Source organism: Nansenia antarctica (genome assembly GCF_963989245.1).
Source record: "Nansenia antarctica genome assembly, chromosome: 5".
In the NCBI taxonomy this organism is placed as follows: Eukaryota; Metazoa; Chordata; class Actinopteri; order Argentiniformes; family Microstomatidae; genus Nansenia; species Nansenia antarctica.
In genome coordinates, this window is record NC_137690.1 from 61,673,072 (window position 1) to 61,696,344 (window position 23,273).

Sequence of the window (23,273 nt, forward strand, 5' to 3'; positions counted from 1 at the left end):
CATTAACCCACTCACACACGCACGCACGCACACACACACACACACACACACACACACACACACACACACACACACACACACACACACACACACACACACACACACACACACACACATACACAGAAACACTTTAATTGGTCTTAACACTTAAGCAGCTAAGCAACTGTTGCAGTATTTAGTATTTAGGAGTATTGATTCTCTGTTGCACTCTACTTTGCTTTTCTTGTTTTAACTGTAATAATAATTTAAAAAAAAAAAGTTTCTGTTTGTTTATTCAACCAATTGTATGATTGAAAATACATGTCTTTACTTTTTTTCTGCCTTTTCTCTGCCTCCACAGACTTGTTTGGAATCTGGCATTATGGAGTTAAAAAGCATCTACTGGTTTTTGATATCGTTCATTGTGGTAAGTTCATCTTTAGCTAAAATGAACACAAATTATTAACACAATATTTGACAGGAGACTGTTTTTGTGATTCTGCAACTGTACAAATCAGTGTACAGTTTTTCAAAAGTGTATTTATCATACACACAGGATACAGCTGTACACATACAATGAAATGCTTAATACACATGCTCTCAAGAGTGGAGTGAATTACAAGGATAGGAATAAAATAATAGGAATAAATAATAACAATGTCACACATTACTAATACTTAATAATAATAATTAACAATACATGAAGTGGGTTGTGAGTATGTGAGTGAGTGTGTGTGTGTGTGTGTGTGTGTGTGAGTGTGAGTGTGTGTGTGTGTGTGTGTGTGTGTGTGTGTGTGTGTGTGTGTGTGCATGCTTGCGTGCGTGTGTGTGCTTGCGTGCATGTGTGTGTTTGTGTGTGTGTGTGTAGGTGGTGTACATGGGTGAGTGCAAATTGTCTCTAGTGAAGATAAGCAGCAGGTAGTGCTGCTGGGCAGCTTGGGGTATCTGTTCAAATGGTAAGCTACTATGCTTTGAATTGTGTTTCTATGTGTTGCAATATTATACTACAGTACTGTATGTAATCAAGATTAGATACATTTCAACAGATACTTGCATTTTTGTCTGATAGTGTTCAACACAGCAAAAGTCTGGAAGATTAATTTGATGTAGTTCACTAATCCGCAAAGCACTAATTAGTTCAGTTTGTTAATTAGAAGCTTGGCTGACCCCAAAAAACGGAAGATCTCTCAGCCTTGAAGCTGCATCTCAGCAATACATTTTGGACATGTGGCGTGTGTGTGTGTGTGTGTGTGTGTGTGTGTGTGTGTGTGTGTGTGTGTGCGTGTGCGTGTATGCATGTGTGTGTGTCATCATATTTACAGCCATTAGTGGTCAGCTGGCAGAGATAGAAAACCAATTACCAAAGCACAATTGCCAGTCTTGTTTCTTTATGACCTTGAAACAACCAATTGAATATATTATGTTGCATAGTAATTTACATCAAAGGATATTATGTTGCATGCAGCAGTAATGTATTACATGTTAAAGTAAGACACATGTTTACGCTTTTGTTGCAGACAATGTACAGGGAACAATGACAAAGCCTCCAGGGAGGCTAGTGGAGGCAGACATCACAAGGATGATTGTAATGCATGGAATGGAATGAGGAATGGTATAAACATGCATATGTTCCATTCCATGCATTATAATGCACCTGTCCTCTGATTTCTACCTCCACTAGCCTCCCCTGTGATGCATGTAGAAATGTTTCTTTGTTAGCTAAATTAATTCAGGACAGGTTTGATGGGGTTTGCATGTGAACCGAAAGGTCTTTAGTTTCAACTAGAAATGGTTAATCTCTATTTATTTGTAAAGTATAATTTTCACCTGACAAATTGCTGTTGATAACTTTTCTTGCCATGTCATTGTATCATGTACTGTAAATGAAATGTAACACGGTCTGGTCTTTTATTTTGAAACACGGAACTAATAATAATATGTTGAAAATCACAACACAAACTTGCTAGTCAAGCCAACATTCTCCAATGCAATGGATTCGGTGGGTAATCCCTACTGCTACCTAGTTAACTATTACACTACTTCACATTGTTAGCAGGCTCACAAAACAAGCTGTATTAGTTGACTAGCAAGTGTGTCATTGATTTTCAACAACACTGAAATGTATTTACATTTTTCGAAAGAAAAGTCCAAACATTAACTCGGATGCCGACTTGCGGACCAATTGACCAGACCATGTCACAAATGTGCCTGGCAGAGTGTACAATATAAGGTCATCTGGATACATGGTAATCTGTCTAATAGTGGTTCTGTTTCCTGCGGGACACTTGGAATGTAATAAAATAATGCTCTTATTTCAATCAAGTGGCATACGATATGAATGATTAATGACCTTGACTGGACAGGTTTACTCAACAAATCGTTGTTTATTCATTAAGTGTACCTTAAAGATGATATTGGTGGTGGCCTGGTGGTCGTATGTATGACGTCATTTACTTCAATGTTTGGAGTGACATCATATGTACGGCTGCTAAACTGCTACATGGGACATCAGCACTCGGATAAACTCTCAGAGGAGAACTCTCAACCACCTTGTTTTGTGTTGCTTTGTATTCTTTGAATTCTCAGGTAAGAATGATGTGTCGTACCTAGGAGAAAGCCTCACTCCTCTCTCGTATGGAAGCATGGCCTGTAGGGGCTTTGTGAAGAGATGAGAGGAATAAAAAGAGAAGAGGAGAGTGGGAACTGTTTGTGAAAGTCCCTAGGACTATCTCTCCACATATTTTAATATTGTTATATGTTAATATTTCTGTAGAATAAAGTGTGGAAGTAGCGAGAACAGAAAGGCCCGGTCCTCTCTGTATATATATTAGTGAGATGAGTCACACTCACAATGCGTCAGACACATTATGCTTTTTGAATCTTGATTTCCTCCATCCGTCCTTGTGAGAGAGGTTTTTATCGTGATTAGTTTGTCAAAAGCAGAGCTGCTCCGTTATTTTTGCTGCTTCCAATCTACACGATACATTAGAGATAGGAGGTGAGAGGCGCTGGCACCCTATTCAATTACAGGAAATCACTCTTTTGAGTTCTATTGTGAGTTCTCAAATGCAGACAGATTGACAACATCAGAAAGTATGTCTAGGTTTTTGCATGCTGTCCTTCTGAAAGCACTTCAAAGCAACTTTCAAGTCAGGTACCATGGAGCTCTCTCGAGATAATGTTCTATTTGTCCAATGCTTCTTGGTGGCCACATCACTCAGACACACATAATGGATGAGAAAGCCACTAAAGAGTGTAGCTTATTAATCACACAAATGTGTACAGTAGGCTGTGACTTTATAATAAATGAATTACTCTTACGCTACACTACACCATAACACATTCATATTAAAAGACATAAAGCAAGGCCAATGTTATTATAATACAATATAATACAATAAAAAACAATACAATACAATTCATTACAATCAGCAATACAATTCATTACAATCAGCGCAGCACAGTTGCAACATACATACAACATTAACTAACAGTCGGTGTGATGTTGGACTAAATGACTCAATCTGTGGTAAAGATGTAGCGGTTGTGTCTTTACAGAGAGGAACTGTTGCAGGTACGGCAGAGTCCAAACCTGAGCCCACTCCAGACACATCTCTCAGACCTATGTTGACCGTAATGGAGGGAGAAAGCCAGACCATGGCTGAAGGTCAATACAAATGTCTTGAACTCTTGAGCAGAGACCAGCCTCACAACAGAACAGGTGAAGCCCAAATCTAATTATACTACTTAAGGAGAGGCTCTGATTCGATTCATGTAGCTCTTTGAGAGAGTATCAGTGTAGATGCTATGACCTTTGTCACGTAAGTCGTGGCGGATGGATATCTTATCAGCTCATCCATGTCATAGGCTGAGGTAATATAAATGCTGCTACCTGCACTCAAGTACACCATTACCTCTTTCAAATCCAAAGATGCATTCAAATAGTACCATAACGAGAACCCCAAAAAAAGTTCGATCCCATGCTGTAATGCCTTACTCGATTTTTGCTTTAAATGTGTAGTAACACTGGAATTACCCTGTTATATATTGTATTAACATGTTGTTACTGAGTGTTTTTTTTGTTTTGCAATTGCATAGTAAAAACAATTTAGTACACAGTAGTTACAGTACATATCCCACTTATCAAAAGGTAATAGGGTGAAACTACAATTATAATATACAGTACTGTTAATGAAAGGGTTAGTTAGACATCAGTCATTATTATTTAGCTAAACAATAGGGATATAGATAATGTTTTCCCTTTCCTAACACCAGGGGAGCCACCCCTCCTAAATTTCGTTGTTTGGTACCTGTACTGTAGCAATGACAATAAAGACCATTCATTCATTCATTCATATAGATCCAGATATAGATATCATAATACTTTCCCTCATCCAGATCAATACTGTAGCCGCATGTGGGATGGTTTGCGCTGCTGGCAGGAGACCCCTGTTGGGACCTATGCCACACATAACTGTCCAGACCACCCCGGACTGGACACTACGGGTAAGAGACACTAATAGATGGGCTCATCTCCAGTAAGGGAATTGGACAGATAACGTAAGGTGATTAGAGATTACAGTTTACAGAGGTCCACCTAAACAAGGGCCAGTAGGAGCAATAGCATGCCATGTCCTATAACCCCATCTGATTTGAGCAGATACACTTTACTACTGCAATTAGAACCAGAATAATGGGCATAATAATATAATATTATACCATATATTATATGGTACACTATAGATTTCCTGGTGGTGCAACTTCCTAGCCTGCTGTCTAAGAAAGGTCCGTTTTATGTAGATTTAAGGTAGTCGATGAGCTGCTAGGCAAGGATAAGCAGCTGGTTAGTCAGTTCACAGAGGGAACCTCCCTGGTCTTAGTGTGAATTTACTTGAGAGCAGGAGACTCAACCCAAGGTTTTGGAGAATAGAGCAGGACAACATCTCCTGATGGTCAGTATGTTGAATGAAAGATAGCTTGATCGTAACGTCACAGAATTGGCTTTGCATCTTGCTGTGCTTTTTTCAATAATTGTATAATTATACAAGAATAATCAATAATTCAATGTAATATAACTATATGTTATTGCAATTAGATCCACATTCTGATAGTGTATTTCCTTACATAATGGCATGTCCAAAAGAGATGTATGTTGAAGCTGAAAGTTTGGAGTACCTGGGCTCTATTTTAACAGCATAAGAAACCTGACAGAACTTGACCTGCTCATTTTCATGAACATGCCTCTATCACCGCTACTCCACCCACCTGAGTGCAGGCGATTTCTTTTGATGTATTGTGTTTTTATACTGTATGAGGTGTCTTTTTAATTAGGTGCTGCTTTTCTTGGCCAGGGCTCATTTGAAAAAGAGGCTACTGTCTCAATATGACTACCCTGGTTAAATAAAGGATTAATAATAATAATAATAATAATAATAATAATAATAATAATAATAATAATAATAATAATAATTCACCTCTTCCTGCCGACACAACATTTGTTGCCAAATTGCCAATGCTTGCATTTGGACTTGCATCGGATTTGCGCCAGCTGAAAACAGAGCCCTTAGTCTATTAGAATTCATATCGGAAACCCATAGTAAGCGCTTACTATTGACTCACACACGGCAGGAACACCATCATGTTTTACATGTTCACCCACTATGAGCTCAGTGATGGATTCTGCAGGTGCCAGCCTGCCATTAGCCATTAGTCATCAGTGAAATTACATCGTTAACAATTACTATTAAAAAAAAAATCTCTTTTTTTGCTTAGGAATAGTGACAAAATATTGTGATGAATTGGGTAATTGGGTCCAAAGTCCCTCCGTTAATAAGACCTGGTCCAACTGTCTGACGTTCTCCAAGGACAAATTAAAGGTAAGTGAAGATTGATTGGTTCTGAGTGATGGAGAAACCAGTGGTGTGTTTGTTCAGGCCTGTAGCTGCAGACAGGTTATTGTTATTCTTTACTATGTCTACATATTACGTTCCTTTCATACTGTGTTTCCTGGCTGTTCTTCAAGGGAAATTACAATTTACAATTTGGCTCTGTTAAAAGATTATCAGTCAAGGTTTATTATTCTTACTGTACTGCACACTACCCTCTGATTCAGTCATTCTAGACGTTTTGTTTTTGGGGTATCATACCTGCTTTTCTGACTCTTTGCATAGGCCTATTACTTTGCATAGGCCTAGGACATCTTAGGCAGTCTTATATCTGTGTTTTTGTTATGGTGTCTGTCATGTTGCATGTCTTGTTCCCCAGAAGGCAACGCCTCATGCTCTGGTAGACACAGGTTCTGAGCCCACCGTGGGGACTAAGGTCAGTCCTATGGTCATGCAGAAAGAGGAGGAGAGGAAGAAGATTATTGACGGTCAATATAAATGCTTTGAGAAGATGAATCGAGACCAACCGTATAACAAAACAGGTAGTGAATATGACTATGGTTCTCCCAGTGTATGGTTACAGTGTCTCTGTAGTGAGGCTTAATAGAGCAGATTCCAATGAGAAATGGTTTTATAGTGTCATATAGGTTTCAGTTGACAGTCAAAAGTGCAGCTACAGTCACAAGTCCCATAGACATAGAACACACAGGGCCCTAGTATGCACTTCATCAATAAGACGAGGCGGTAGATCTAAACTTAAGACGTGGAGGCGTGGTCAAGGCCACTTTGCTATTATCCGTGCGGTAGTGGGCGCCTAAAACCCGGCGCTAAGCAAAGAAATTAGTCATGGGTGTGTTTTGGGCGTCTTCTCAATCAACCCAATCAGCGTGCCAGGTGCCATTCCCTTTAAGAACCGGCTGCGTTGAGTCATTAGCGCTATGCTATTATGGAAGTCCTAAGAAGGAGGTCAGCGCGCTTCTCTGCAGAAGAAAGTAACAAGCTCGTGCATGATTATTTTCTGAATAAACACGGCAATACCTCCGCTTGTGAGTTGAGAAGTATTACAGAGGGGTCGCTGGAAGACTGCAGGAATGACAGATGTTGATGTCATTATATTACGCACGGCATGCTCGTACTGTATGTGTACAGTATGCGGAGGCAACATACTGTACAGCGCTGGCCTCTCCCTTCTGAAATAAAGCATTTATACTGTGACCGTAATTGACGTCTTGCCGTGGAGCCACGTGCGTGTTCATGTGTGCCCACATGCATGCGCAAACCGCGGAGGCGCGCTCGTGTTTCAAAACGTGCATGAAGTCTAAACTTAAGAACTTTTCAAACCACTTCTTAGCGCTAGGAGCAAAGTCAGATCGCATAATAGCAGGGGCGCCTAGTGCACTTCATTAACATATGAACACTCCCACAATGAGCAAATATGCACGGAGTTTTACGTCTTATGTGTGGGCGCCTATCGACACCTGCATAATAGCAGTAGCGCGTATGAAGCGCATAATAAGGGTGGCGGTAGGTCTTAACCTGGCAGTGCGTCTTAATTAAGACTTAAGACGGCAAGTTAAGAAGTGCATAATAGGGCCCACAGTGTTACTGTGAAGATGCCTGATTGACACACCAGTATACTGTACAAATGACAAATGAGTACCTTGAACAGATACAGTGATGTTTATGTATAGTCTGTTTGACTCAGTTGAGTGATTGTTTTTGTGTTTGATGTCTTGTTGGCGGTGCAGGTCTGTTCTGTAATCGCACCTGGGATGGCTGGCTGTGTTGGGAGGATACCCCGGCTGGGACATTCAACTCTCAGAACTGCCCCAACTACTTCCCCGACTTTGACTCTACAGGTAAGGCTTGGCGAGTCAAGCTCTGAGTCTGTGGCTCCACTGATGACTTGATAGCTCCTCATGATACCTGCATCACTATGTTTTAAGGGGCTTGACATCAAAATATCCATAGCTTTGAATTATTCATGGCTTCAAATGGGAGCAGAGCTTATAGACATGCTGCACAGTTTAAGTGAGAGTGTGTCTAATTAGTCTTACTTTACTTTATTTTTTCAGAAAAAGTCACAAAATATTGCGGTGATAATGGGCATTGGTTTCGCCACCCAGAGACAAACAGAACCTGGTCCAACTACACCCTCTGTAACTCCCACACTAAGGACAAGCTAAAGGTAAGGGGTCATGGCATGATTATTCCTATTCTTTTCAATACACTTGATCCCATTTCACCATTACATAATGAAAAAAACAAAAGGGGAAACTATTGTTCAAATTGAGCTGGATAACTTTCCTTTAAATGTTGCACACGCTAAAAATGTAATTGCTGTGAAAAGATTTAGACATGGAAATTAGCAGACTAAAAATACCAAGGATCAGATCCCCTGGAGGGTAAATGAAAAGCCTAATCTCTCCTTTCTTAAACCATTTCAAGGGGGGAAAAGAAATGAAAGGCGAGTCGGAAAGATAATAAAATAAAGATTAAAAATAAAAAAGGCAAAGTTACGGTTCATGAGTGAGTTGTTACAATAGTACAGTCTAATAACTCAGTATGCTTTTTTTTCAGATGGTGTTTATCCTATACTACATGGCGATTGTGGGTCATGCTTTATCCATCGCCTCCCTGCTGATCTCCCTGGCCATATTCTTCTACTTCAGGTAAATATGGCGATCTGTACTGTTTTGTCCTTTTGAAAGAAGAAGAGTTGCGTTGTTTACCCAGGACACCTTTTAGTTCCTGCGACTGAAGATGTAAGAACACACCCGCTCGTTCACTTCCATCTTTCATCATGTTCTATCCTGACAGTATAATGGTGATTTGTAATAGTGTAATTTAAGTGGTCAGTCTACATACCTCTCTGTAGCCTACAATATTGTTGCTAGTACTGTTGGCTGTTATTGTGCTATGAGTTTTTGTTCCCATCATCACCACACCCAGCCTCCACCTGCTTTGGTTCTGCTATGTCTGTGTCTATTATGGGGGTTGATAGATATATGGCTCCCTACATGTAATATCTATCTTTTGTAGTAGTAATTTATAACTCCCAGACAGGGAGCTCTCAGAAAAGCGGAGCCATCCAAATCCACTAAGCCTAAGTGTATAATCGTTTTATATTCAATACATGGGACGTGAGTGTTCCTGACCGAACAACAGTTGTGATGACAATGACTAATCATCGCCCTTGGCAATGCGAGCCTTTAGAAATGTAATTTTGAGATTCAAAGTGCTTCTCTCGCAATTATGGAAATATTTGTGATGGGTTATGATAGTTGCTTCCATACAACTGTCTAATTTCCCATTTGTTATTGTTTGTGATTAAATTAGGCTGCATCTAGATGGTAAATAGATAGTTGATAGTTTGGATGAATGACATATTAGGTAGTGATTATTGAAACGTGTAACTTTTACCAAATGTAAGAATAACTGCTGTATGAATAATGTGAATTCTGTTTTCAAATACTTTATGATTATGGTGCAGCACTAACTAGTTAGTTAGCTGGGTCCATATGCTATCTCTGTGAATTAAGTCTTCTCACTTTAAGTGTAGCAAGAGGTGTTGCTGAATGTTTTACTCATTATGAGATGTTGCCTTAATTTCATGCAGGCTTAGTTTTCTGTGTAACTATTTTACAGGCAGATTAATTTCAAAGACATTTAACTCATGACAATGAGTTCTTCAGTGGCCGTCCTAGTCACCGGATCTGAATCCAATAGAACACATTTGGGAGGTGGTAGAATGAGAGATTCACAGCTTGAAAGTGCACCTTAAACATCTGCCGAAATTGTGTGATCATGTCATCATGGACCAGAATCTCAAAGGAATGTTTTCAACATCTTGTGGCAATGCCACGAAGACTTGAGGCTGTTTTGAGAGCAAAGGGAGGCCCTAACCAGTATTAGTATAGTGTTCCTAATAAAGTGTCAGTACGTTGACCTGAACACCCTCTACAGTCTCCCAACACAAATGTGATCCTGCAGAAGGGAGTATAGGAAGAACTGCTGATTAATCTAAATAGAAAGGGCTCAGAAAAGGTGGCTACATCAGAGGTGAATGAGGAAGGAAAAGTTTCAAATTTATTCAAGAAAATCTTTATTCAAGAAAAACCTTGACTTGTGAAATGCTGTTTATCCAAAAAAGTAACCCTAATCAAATTATAGCACATTATATCACATTTCTTTGAAATATTTAAACCGTTACTATGAAGAACACTTTGAGAGATAAAACTGCAGCAAAACTACATTTTGTGCAACATTGTGTACTTGGGGAAGTAAAATGCTGCTAAAAGGGTGTTAGCCGTACAGCTGCATTTGTTGTAACAGACAGCAATGTGCTGCAAACTTTATACCAGTTCATAAATCCAGCTAAGACAGTTAGTGCAGGTGTACTATTGCTCATCTCAGTAGCTGCTTATTCTCCAAACCAAAGTCAAACCCTCAAACTTCTCTAGTTTATGGTATGACAAGAGTAGAACCTTGCACGGCATCAAGCACACCATTAGAAGGACCAACCAATCATCTAATTATGAATCAATTAAGTTAAGTTAAAACTGGCAGAGCACTGATTTCAGAAGAGCATAGTTTTATGATCATGCTATTGTATTTATAGCCAGATCTCTTTAAACGTCAAGTCTTAATGTTGTATTATTGGTTCCAGATGTGAAGTTAACAGCGGTATTTGACGGGGTAAAGCTGCACTATGCCCTTATTTATGGCTCTACTTAAGCAAAGACAGAATTTTCAGATAAAAATACTCCAGCTAGCCACGGAAAAATGTTGTTAGTTAAAAAATACTGCCTAACTTTTTATCTGAAGTGTCTGAGTCTGTTATAGTGCATACATAATGCTGTTGTCATAAAAAATGTTGTGTTTTGACAGCCCTATAAGATAAAATGTCACCATGTAGTGTAAACATTTGCCAGCTACTCTATTCTGTGCAATTTCCTTTGTGATTTTGTATGTCTGACCATAAAATCTGGGACTATTGTTTCCAAATTCAACAATCAACCGGTGTTAGCATTAACACTGTTTTGCAGCCCGGCTGATAATTATTTAACTGGCTATTATAGACTAATTTACAGCAATACTGCAAGATTAGTTTCTTAACAGGAAATTGTTCATAAACACAATTGGCATAAGGCGTTTTCACTCAGTTGCTCCAGTAAACTCTGTTGAATCTATCTTAAATGATTATTTTAGAGAGTGTGGTGACTTACAATTGTAAGCATTCATTGACTAACCTTTGGTATAAAAATATAACTGACACATCTGTGCATAGATAATAACGCCTTTCATAATCAAATCATTTATTTCCAATTATTCATCAAATGACCGGTTTTGCAGTTTATATGGTATCAACATTCTAGAATATCAAGAAGCACCCCAGAGACCTATTATACAGTATTTAGTAACCTCTTATTTCAGAAGTATGGCACAAGTTAGTCTGTGTATTGTTATACCTGTTTACAAAAGCCTATGAGGGACTGTATTTGTTCACATTTTTTGGTGAGAATCCTGGGAAAACTGCAATCACTCTGTTTTACATTTCCTAACCACAGCAACATCTGACTATCGCATTAGACTTTAAGATGCCAGAGTAGTAAAAAGTTATTTATTGTCCTGTTTACTTCATCAGAGGCTGAACGGTCTTGTTTGTAAGATGAAGTATGTTGATGCTGCAGATAATTTTTTATTGCTAAATGTATTATTCATCTTAAATATTCATTATTTGACATATATTTGATACATTCTCTCATTCAAGATTAGCTTATATTTCCCCAAGTGATGTCTTTCATGTATGAGAATCAATATTGACATTACTTTGGTTAATTCACATACTACTCACACTTGACAACATTATATAATACATTTCATTGATATGCCATCACAAATACTGATAACGATGATAATACAGTACATGCGTATAAATGCTTTGTAATTATAATTCTTCATAAATGGTGAAGATGTTCATGAATACTGAAATATGAGTTTATTGTCAATATACTACTAACTACTGATAAATGTAAACTCCTACGAAGGAAAACAACCTTAAAGTGTTACCCAAAGATCTGTGACGACCTGTGTTCCCAAATTACGTGCAGGTTTTCACAGTTTTGCAACAATAATTGGTAAATGTTTAATGTAGCATGAATGTTTGCTGTGGTGTATTGCCAGGCCCATTGCCAGGCCCACATCATACCGTACTGAATGTTAACCATAATTAAATGTGTGTCTTCTTCAAGTAACCTGAGCTGCCAAAGGATCACACTGCACAAGAACCTCTTCTGTTCCTACGTGCTCAACTCTACCTTCACCCTTCTCTACCTCACAGCAGTAGTTAACAACCCCATAGTGGCCAAAAATCCAGTAAGTATTACCTGTTTTAGACATGCATTCCCTAAATACACAGAATAGTGTAGAGTGTCCAATCAAAAATGCTTTTTTTGAACAATGGGTATAATAATATGTTCATTGTGTAGAAAATCCAATGATCCAAACCGCATATCTCCAAAGTTATTGGAGTGTTTAACTTGAAGGGAGGCCAGAAAAAAAGAGTGGTCAAAATCTGGAAAATTGTATCCCATACATATAGTGCTAGGGTACTACTGTAACTCAAATTAGTCTACCAGAACATAACACTGCAAAATCTATCTGATCTAAGATAGATCAGATTTGGACATGACATTTAGTATTTTCATATTTTATGCTTTTTATAACACAAAGTGTATGTAAAAGGAGCACTGAGCATATCGCAATTGTTTTATTTTCGAAGCCTTTTACATTTAATTCAGCTTGTATGATCCATATTTAGCTTTTTGTGACTCGCGCAAACAATTTTGAAGACGACCCCCACAAAATCCTCAAATGTTGCTGTGAGATGGTGGCAGCACTCTATCGACAGTGCTCAGTGCTTGTTATCGGATGTATTAGGTTACGACTGTTTTGATAAAATGTTAATTATAGAGTTGGTGGACACCCTAGATAGTGTCCCTCTCAATGTAATATATTTTATAATCTAAAACATATTTTTTCCTCAGTGAAAGCTAGTGGCCCTATTGCTCTGTAAGCTAGCATCAGGCTGGTTTAGCCGTGCTTTGAACGTGTCCCCTAAAAACTTTAAATTGGCTCGTTTATGCTTCACAGGTCTGTACATATGTAAATCATGATTTCTCTATAAAATCAATCATTGGGGGCCCACATCAAGTGTAACATGGCCCTCAAGCGCTGGTAGGCCTATATAACATTCAAATTGGTTTACTCTAAATGTCCCATCGTTCACCCATATCTTGAATTTGCTACGCTATTGATAGACATACCCCAGAGATCTTCCTCTCACAGCACTCACAGATTTTCCCCTGTCAGAGATTTGAACAGCTGCCCTCAGAGCCTTGCTTGTTGAGTTTCAGACATGAATTCTTTGGATCTTGAGGTCTGCTAAGGTGAAGATGGTAAATCCATCTCCATGGAATGCTATGTTATTAGACATTGTCCTCTGCTGAGGCTTTAGGTATTGCTTTTTGAGAGACACGTTCATCACGTTCATCCACCATGGAAATTATTTGAGCGCATCCATTTCTAACTAGAACGACAGAGGTTGACTCAGCAGAACAGAACAGTAACAGTAACAGAGTTTGAGGTCTGTCTTCCAAAGAATTGACCACCATTTTTCAAATAATAGGACAGGATATTTCAGAGGTCAAAGAAACATGGCTGGTTGCAGAGTGGGCAAATGGTATAGAGGGCATATAAAGACTTTATGAAGGCTCTATAACAAAGTTATACTTTGTTTCAAGTGAAACCAATAATTCACACATCATGTCGATTCAGAGGTATGGTAGTCTATGGCAAATTTTGGGTTGTGGAGGATCTAAGGCGTACATTTGGTTACTAGGAGCTGTTATTTTTAAGCATCTCTTTAGAAAGTTCCTTAGCCAGACACGGAGAAGCACCTACAGCACGTCTGGGTTTGATTTCCAGCTTCAGCGCTCAGCTCCTCGTACCGTCACGTTCTCGCCGCAGTAACAGACTATCATGTCTAATCCATCTGGCAGATCTGCAGTGGAGTGTTTACTCAGATCTCCCATCTGACCCTGTCCAACAGGCGGGGAGGAATGACAGCCCTCACAATGAATATGGATAGATCTGTTCTAGCGAAGGCTCCATTTCAAATTCTCCCAATCTGTCTTTGGTTTTATATAAATCTGCCTTTTGAAATAAGTGCAAGAAACCAAATTGTTTATTTGGGTTTCCCATGCTGAGCGATGATCCAGAGAAAGCAGACAGTTGGTCATCATGGTCATGATTTCGAATAAAGAAAACTAGCTGGTTGCACATAATGCACACACATCCTTTGAGGAACATGCTGAAACTACAGGGTGCCAATTTTAGACTTGAGCTGTGTTCTGCGTGTGTGATTTAGGGATGTGGTGCTCCGTTGGGAGAGCAAGCTTTCTCTGTTGAACAAGCTCTCTTTCTCTCTGGTGAATAGTAAGAGAGGGACGTGTCTGCCAGCTGTGAGGGGGAGTGAATCTCCAGAGCTCAGGTCAAACTAGGGAGGAGGCCGGAGACATGAGACATGCCTTCAAACATCAGGCTGCCTTGTCCTGTAAACCCCGTGCCATTAAACATCCATAACCTTACAGACGGTGCTGTCTGTTACATTGAATGATACAGTAGAGTATTCAAAGTATGCTTAGATGTGGTTATAATGTGTTGAAAAGCCGATCACCAACTGGCTCAAAGTTAGTTAACTGTCCATCAGCAGAAATGTGATGGTGCATCTGGACTCGATGTTAGGTCCAGGAGAACAGAAAGGCAGGGAGGGAGGGAATGGAAGACATGGTGAAAAAGGTTACAACTGACAGGTTTTCAGGGCTGCATATGTGGGCTAGCTAGAACTAGCTTATACCAATACCAGTATCTTCTAATTAGATCTGCACACATGCTTGCAGACAGAGGGCCGCATACTAGGAATCTGAACATGAAAGAGCCCATGGCCAAGTCTCAGTGAATATGCATCATACTGAATATGACTGTCTAAGTGAATGCTATATCTACAGCATCTTAACCTTCACTGACATTTACATTCTTTAAAATGGAAATGTGTAGAGCATAAATGTAATAACTAAATGGCTGTGTAACAATAGTATTACCATTTGATTGCTAGAATAATTGATGACAGATCCTTTATAAAGGTCTTAAACTGAAGTGATGCAAGAGAAACTATGAGTACGATTTGAACATCGTTCCAACGTTACCAAGCTTGGCACCTGGTTTGGTACTCCGTGCCAATCATGGAAGCAACAAGGTAAAATGGTAGTTTTAAAGGAAGTGCTTTATACACAAAAACAATCTAATAAACTCCCAACACACAGACTCATATATAGAAGACAATGGTGGGTGCAGAAACGAAACACAGAACAGAGTGATAAACCGGTGGTTTAAGAACTGAGGCTGCTGTGTCACCAGAGCCGAGGACAGGGAGGACTGTTGCCTGGTCCTCCTATTCTCAAAGGTGAAGCAGGACTTATTTCTATACAAAAAACATTTTAACTACCGGTATCTAATTATTGATCAGTTTTTCAACATGTGTTTTAGAAGACGGTTTATCATCAATAAAAATGTGCAGGTACTTATGTTGAAGGATTGTTCTTTTGGGCTCCTTTCAGAGTACACATGTGCAGCTCTTTGTATTCAGTATTACAGCATCCAGAGAAAAACATAACATTGTTCTCATTTAGCACCAGTTTAAGATCAACAAGCAATCTTTGAATATAATTAAAACCATACCGAAAGTCAAGTATAGCTGCTGATCTGAGGGGACAAATGAGTAGGCAACAGTCATCAGAATCAAGATATCATTTACAGTTGTTCAAGGAAAACGTTATTTATGTCAGTGGTAAACAGCAGTAAACCTACAATCTAACCTTATGGAACACCTGTATTAATACTGAGAGAACTAGACTGAACTCCCACAACTGAAAAACATTGAGTAAGAGAGACACACATGGCGGCAATAAATCAAATGACTTCATACAAATTCCTATCATAGAAGAGGATTCCTATTCTCGAGGTCAACACTACTAAACACTGTCACAGAAACAGAGAAAATGTTTTTGTTGTTTTTTTCCCGAATAATTTGTTTTTCAGATATCTGACAGGAGGCTGCATTAGAGCTCAGTAGGGGGTAAATGGATAAACATCCTGTCAGAAAAGCATAACACTCAATAATGATTTTGTGTCAGGGCTGGTAGGGCAATGTGCTGTTTGTTGACTATCATATTGTTATTATTATTATTATTATGATTGTGTGACTCCCTGCAGGTTAGCTGTAAGGTGCTGCACTTCTTTCACATGTACATGCTGGGCTGTAACTACTTCTGGATGCTGTGTGAAGGGATCTACCTGCACACTCTCATCGTGGTGGCTGTATTTGCAGAGGAGCAGCACCTACACTGGTACTACTTCTTGGGCTGGGGTGAGTCAAAACAGCAAGCAAGCAAACAAACCAAACCCACAGAATTAAAGTATACCATTAATGACTGTATTTACAGAAACCTACTATAAATTGACCATACTGTATGTTGCAAGAAACGTACAACGTTGGTGTTTTGAACACCATCCATGCTCTCAGATGACTCTTATTTCTATTCCTGTACTCTCATCTCTTTATTGAAGAAAAAAGTAATTGATCCCTGAGGGGGATGAAAAGCTAAGCTCAAATGGCAACAAGTGTATTACGGCTTGTTGCATGTTATTGCAGTGTGATTGATACTAATATAACCGTAAGGTCAGTTCCTCTTACCTAAAGCCTTGAGACCTTACTGTAAAGGTTATGATTCATAAGCTACAGTATATTCATATACAGTTGAAGTCGGAAGTTTACATATACCGTAGCCAAATACATTTAAAATCAGTTCCAATCCTAGTAAACATTCCGGCTCAGAATGATAGTGGAGAGAATGGATTTATTTCAGCTTTTATTTCTTTCATCACATTCCCAGTGGGTCAGTAAGTTTACACAAACTTAGTTAGTATTCAGTAGCATTGCTATTAAATTATTTAACTTGGATCAAACGTTTTGGGTAGCCTTCCACAAGCTTCCCATAATAAGTTGGTGGAATGTTGGCCCATTCCTCCTGACAGAACTGGTGTAACTGAGTCAGGTTTGTTTACCTCCTCGCTCGCAAACACTTTTCCAGTTCTACCCAGAAATGTACTATAAGATTGAGGTTAGTGCTTTGTGATGGCTACTCCAATACCTTGACTTTGTTGTCCTTAAGCCATTTTGCCACAATGTTGGAAGTATGCTTGGGGTCATTGTTTATTTGGAAGACCCATTTGCGACCAAGCTTTAACTTCCTGGCTGATGTCCTGAGCTTTAAAATATCCACATAATGCCATCTATTTTGTGAAGTGCACCAGTCTCTCCTGCAGCAAAGCACCCCCACAACTTGATGCTGCCATCCCCGTTTGGGATGATGTTCTTTGACTCACAAGCCTCCCCCTTTTTTCCTCCAAACATAACAATGGTCATTATGGCCAAACAGTTACATTTATGTTTCATCAGACCTGAGGACATTTCTCAACAAAGTAAGATCTTTATCAGTTGCACATGGGGCGGCTGTAGCTAAGGAGGTCGGTGTCTAATGATCGCAAGGTCGGCAGATTGGCGGTTCGAACCCCGGCTGGCCACATGTCGAGGTGTCCTTGGGCAAGAACCCCAAATTGCTCCCAATCAGCGGGTCGGCGCTTTGCATGGTAGCTTGCTGCCATTGGTGTGTGTGTGTGTGAATGAGAGGCCATTGGAATAAGGCACTATATAAGTCAGTCCATTTATCATTTACCAAATCGTAGTCTGGCTTTTTATGGCGGTTTTGGAGCAGTGGCTTCTTCCTTTCTGAGCGGCCTTTCAGGTTATGTCGACAGGACTCATTTTACTGTGGATATCAATAATTTTGTACCTGTTTCCTCCAGCATCTTCACAAGTTCCTTTGCTGTTGCTCTAGGATTGATTTGCACTTTTCGCATCAAAGTATCTTCATCTAGAGGAGACAGAATGCGTCTCCTTCCTGAGCGGTATGACAGCTGCATGGTCCCGTGGTGTTTAGTTGTTTGTACAGATGAACATGGTACCTTCAGGCGTTGGAAATTGCTCCCAAGGATGAATCAGACTTGTGGAGTTACACCATTTTTAATCTTAGGTCTTGGTTGATTTCTTTTGATTTTCCCATGATGTCACGCAAAGAGGCAGTGGGTTTGAAGGTAGGCCTTAAAATACATCCACAGGTACACCTCCAATTAACTCAAAAACTTCATCCTAAGTGTATGTAAACTTCAACTGCATCATCACCCTGTATTAACTGGAGCTATAAAGAACATTGTAAACCGCTTGTTACATTGTAAACAGCTTGTTACATTATAAACAGCTTGTTACATTGTAAACAGCTTGTTACATTGTAAACAGCTTGCTACATTGTAAACAGCTTGTTACATTGTAAACAGCTTGTTACATTATAAACAGCTTGTTACATTGTAAACAGCTTGTTACATTATAAACAGCTTGTTACATTATAAACAGCTTGTTACATTGTAAACAGCTTGTTACATTATAAACAGCTTGTTACATTATAAACAGCTTGTTACATTGTAAACAGCTTGTTACATTGTAAACAGCTTGTTACATTGTAAACAGCTAGTTACCTTATAAACAGCTTGTTACATTGTAAACAGCTTGTTACATTATAAACAGCTTGTTACATTGTAAACAGCTTGTTACATTATAAACAGCTTGTTACATTGTAAACAGCTTGTTACATTGTAAACAGCTTGTTACATTGTAAACAGCTTGTTACATTGTAAACAGCTTGTTACATTATAAACAGCTTGTTACATTGTAAACAGCTTGTTACATTATAAACAGCTTGTTACATTGTAAACAGCTTGTTACATTGTTAACAGCTTGTTACATTGTAAACAGCTTGTTACATTGTAAACAGCTTGTTACATTGTTAACAGCTTGTTACATTGTAAACAGCTTGTTACATTATAAACAGCTTGTTACATTGTAAACAGCTTGTTACATTATAAACAGCTTGTTACATTGTAAACAGCTTGTTACATTGTTAACAGCTTGTTACATTGTAAACAGCTTGTTACATTGTAAACAGCTTGTTACATTGTTAACAGCTTGTTACATTGTAAACAGCTTGTTACATTATAAACAGCTTGTTACATTGTTAACAGCTTGTTACATTGTAAACAGCTTGTTACATTGTAAACAGCTTGTTACATTATAAACAGCTTGTTACATTGTAAACAGCTTGTTACATTGTTAACAGCTTGTTACATTGTAAACAGCTTGTTACATTGTAAACAGCTTGTTACATTGTTAACAGCTTGTTACATTGTAAACAGCTTGTTACATTATAAACAGCTTGTTACATTGTAAACAGCTTGTTACATTATAAACAGCTTGTTACATTGTAAACAGCTTGTTACATTGTTAACAGCTTGTTACATTGTAAACAGCTTGTTACATTGTAAACAGCTTGTTACATTGTTAACAGCTTGTTACATTGTAAACAGCTTGTTACATTATAAACAGCTTGTTACATTGTTAACAGCTTGTTACATTGTAAACAGCTTGTAACATTATAAACAGCTTGTTACATTATAAACAGCTTGTTACATTGTAAACAGCTTGTTACATTGTTAACAGCTTGTTACATTGTAAACAGCTTGTTACATTGTAAACAGCTTGTTACATTGTTAACAGCTTGTTACATTGTAAACAGCTTGTTACATTATAAACAGCTTGTTACATTGTAAACAGCTTGTTACATTATAAACAGCTTGTTACATTGTAAACAGCTTGTTACATTGTAAACAGCTTGTTACATTGTAAACAGCTTGTTACATTATAAACAGCTTGTTACATTGTAAACAGCTTGTTACATTGTAAACAGCTTGTTACATTGTAAACAGCTTGTTACATTATAAACAGCTTGTTACATTGTAAACAGCTTGCACAATTGCTGATGGACAGATTAATCAGCTCAACAACAACAGGACACAACCTGTTGGTACATCACAGGATTCTGCCATCAAACAATGCCTGAGGTGACATTCTAGAACGACCACACTCCTGTGTCTCAACCCTGTTCCCCATTGAGAGCATTATTGAGCTTTCTATTGGATATTGGCTGCTAATGTCCCGTTTCCTCCCTGTTCAAAGCAGGAATGATGGGCACAGTTTGAGGCTATCCGTTAAGTAGATGATATAACTGTTAATGGTCAGCCATTATTAAAGATGACCGTGGGCTGTATCTGTCACAGCTCTCAGAGGGATGAAGGACAGTCAGGTCCATCTGGAGCCAAAACGCTGCAGGGCTTCACTGCCTTACTAAACGGACCCGCGTGGATTCATCTGTTTATGCCAGAGCTCAAATTAAAAAGACAATATAAACGCTGCCGTCATGTTGTTTATGGAGCAGGATTTTAACTACCGGTAGATATTATTAAATGAAATTGCCCATGTGGAGTTGTTGGGCTTGTTACAACATGATTAGCACAGTTTGTTGGCGTTGAGGAAGGGAATCCTGTTAACCAAAGTGTCTGTATGGTCTGGAATCTGAACCTTCATTGACATTTCTCAAATATTCAATGTGTAGAGGAAGTGTAATTGCTAGAAACTAGATTACTATGTAGCAACATGTTAATATCACATTATTATCAGAGTGAAATACAGCATTACTAAACCGCCATAAGAACAAGTTACAGTAATTGAACGTCTTTCCATTAGAAAACAATAGATACATTTGCACTCATTTAATACCTCAAATGTCCTCATCTCCTCTCCACTCAAGGATTTCCCCTAGTGCCTGCATCCATCCATGCCGTGGCAAGGAAGAAGTATTTTGATGACAAGTGAGTAATGTACCCCTGCAGTATTGTAAATAAATGATATGGCTGTGTGGTGTGTGTGTGTGTGTGTGTGTGTTGGGCAGTAGACAGACAGAGCTCTGTGATTAATGTGTTTTTCCTCCCAGCTGCTGGATGAGTGTGGAGACCTATCTGCTCTTCGTGGTCCACGGCCCCATCATGGCAGCACTACTCGTAAGCCAGTTCACTTCTAAGCCAATTACCCCCTTATTATTTTTTAATTTACATCCACAGAGAATCACTGCAGAAAAGTAATGGGTTTAGCATAATTTGCTCTGGCTAAACTTTCATGATGTCGTTTGTATATTCACCAGATTTCTACACGCGATATCTCAGGCACCACTGGGACAATTTTTATGAAACTTCGGTGAATGGATGCGTCTTGCCATAGATATCCAACATTTACAAAATGACACGGATTGGCCCAAGAGGGGTGCGATAGTAAACAACAGAAATTCTGAAAATGACACTGATTGGCCACGAGGGACATGTTTACTGTCTTGTCTTCCAGGTAAATCTATTCTTCTTGTTGAACATTGTGAGAGTGCTGGTGACCAAGCTGAGGGACACCCACCGGGCAGAGTCCAACATGTACATGAAGGCCGTGCGAGCCACCCTGATCCTGGTCCCTTTACTGGGCATCCAGTTTGTCATCATCCCCTGGAGGCCCCAGAACCGCCTGGCTGGCGAGGTCTATGAGTACATCATGCATATATTAATGCATTACCAGGTAGGCAACCCCACTAATCATGTGACTGGGGCCTTTACCATAGCTCTGATCTGACAATAGTCTCTTTTTTTTTTGTGAGAGTGTGATGTTTGTTTTGGTTTGTTTTTCCAGGGTTTGCTGGTGGCAACTATATTTTGCTTCTTCAATGGAGAGGTAAGAATTTCTATGACATAATTTCCACAAATAATTGGAAATATTAATAATTCCTTTGTTTTACCCTCATTATTACGTATGTGGTGTGTGTGGAGGAAGGCTGTGTGTAGCAGACACAGGCTCTTTGTAGATCACTTACCGCTTTGAAAAGGCCAGCATGCATGTGACCATGTCAAAGAGAGGACCAGAGATAGAGTGACAGACAATGCTTGTGCCGTTTTGCATGACATAGCTGGCCAGTCAAGCAGACCATTTTCACAGACTATGGCCGTGAACACTCATACTGAGATTGATTTAGTATGCGTTTTCAGTGTCCAAGATGAGAATGTTTCTCTGTATGTGTCCAGGATGTCATACTAGAATTGCCTTTCCGTGTATTATGAATTCACTACACACTATTCAGGAACAAAGCAGTAAGCAGTATGAATGTTCGGTCACGACACATTTTCCATGTCAACAGGGGGCCTTGTCCAGTTGGCCTTGTCCAGTTGATGACATATTGACCCATGTAGAGCTTTGTCACCAATGAATGAGAGGGTTATTTAGCACTCAGCTTTTTGAGGAGGAAGCTTACTACAGTGCAAGCCGAAGCAGGGACTTCTCAGGTGAAAAGAAAGAAACAGTTTATGAATGCCTCAGATATTTCGAAGTCCAGTCAAACCCGATCTGCCGCTGTTTGCCGGTGGCTATCCACAATTCAGATGCATCCATTTAATATAAGCATGAACTTGAACTCTGCAATAGCAGATTAGAATTCCAGAGCCCCTGTGGACTAATGTATGTGATGAATGCTCTCACGTGGAATGCTTTCAAAGCTCGACCCGTTATAAGGTGAGATTATGCGTTTGATAGTGTAGTCCTTGGCCTGTCAAAGAGCAGGCTGGGAGAGAGGCAGACCATCAGAACATCTCTTAGCATGAAAGGTAGAAAACAATGACCCAGAAAAATTAAATGATTTCAGGGCCTGGAAAATAGGTTTATTAGCTCATGCGTGAACAGCCAGATCCAATCAGTGTCACTTGAACTCAATTTGTAAACAATTTTCATGCGTCCGAAGGATAAAAGATGCATTGACACACAGTAACAGGGGGAATGTTTGTTTGCCTCAGCTACATAAAGGCCAATCCTGTCTCCTTATTTGGGACATTAGGCTTTTGGGGGCTGAGCTCATAACCCCTATTTGATTCTGGGGCCAAACTGCACAGACCTGCCCGGTTTATTGAATAGGTCTTTGTCAAGGTAAGTTAATCTCTATCAGCTGTTTGGCTGGCATGTTTGCCTTGCAGTTTGTGCATGTCTTTTCCTCTGCACCGCTGATCTGACGGGGCCTCTGTGTGTCCCTCCCTCAGGTTCAGGCGGCCGTGAAGAGACAGTGGACGCAGTACAAGGCCCAGTGGGGACAGAGGCGGAGGGACCACTGCTCCATGCGCTCCACCTCCTACACTGCCACCTCCATTACAGAGGTGCCCGCCTTCATGTACCACCACGACTGCAACAGCGAACACTTAAACGGCCGTCACTCCGAGGACTCAGAGCTGGTAGCTCTAAAGACGGGAGAGACATATGCTTGA

The 23,273-nt window shown here is 39.5% G+C and overlaps 1 protein-coding gene across 1 annotated transcript; it reads left to right on the plus strand.

Moving 5' to 3' along the window:
• Positions 1–361: 361 nt before the first annotated feature.
• Positions 362–23,273, plus strand: calcr (calcitonin receptor; the record flags this gene model as incomplete). Its single annotated transcript, XM_080530515.1, has 15 exons — positions 362–406; positions 3,538–3,700; positions 4,378–4,485; positions 5,752–5,855; positions 6,244–6,406; positions 7,613–7,723; positions 7,940–8,052; positions 8,445–8,536; positions 12,119–12,242; positions 16,200–16,353; positions 20,744–20,804; positions 20,927–20,993; positions 21,331–21,549; positions 21,661–21,702; positions 23,052–23,273. 15 exons carry the CDS (start codon positions 362–364, stop codon positions 23,271–23,273), a joined length of 1,788 nt encoding a protein of 595 aa, XP_080386641.1.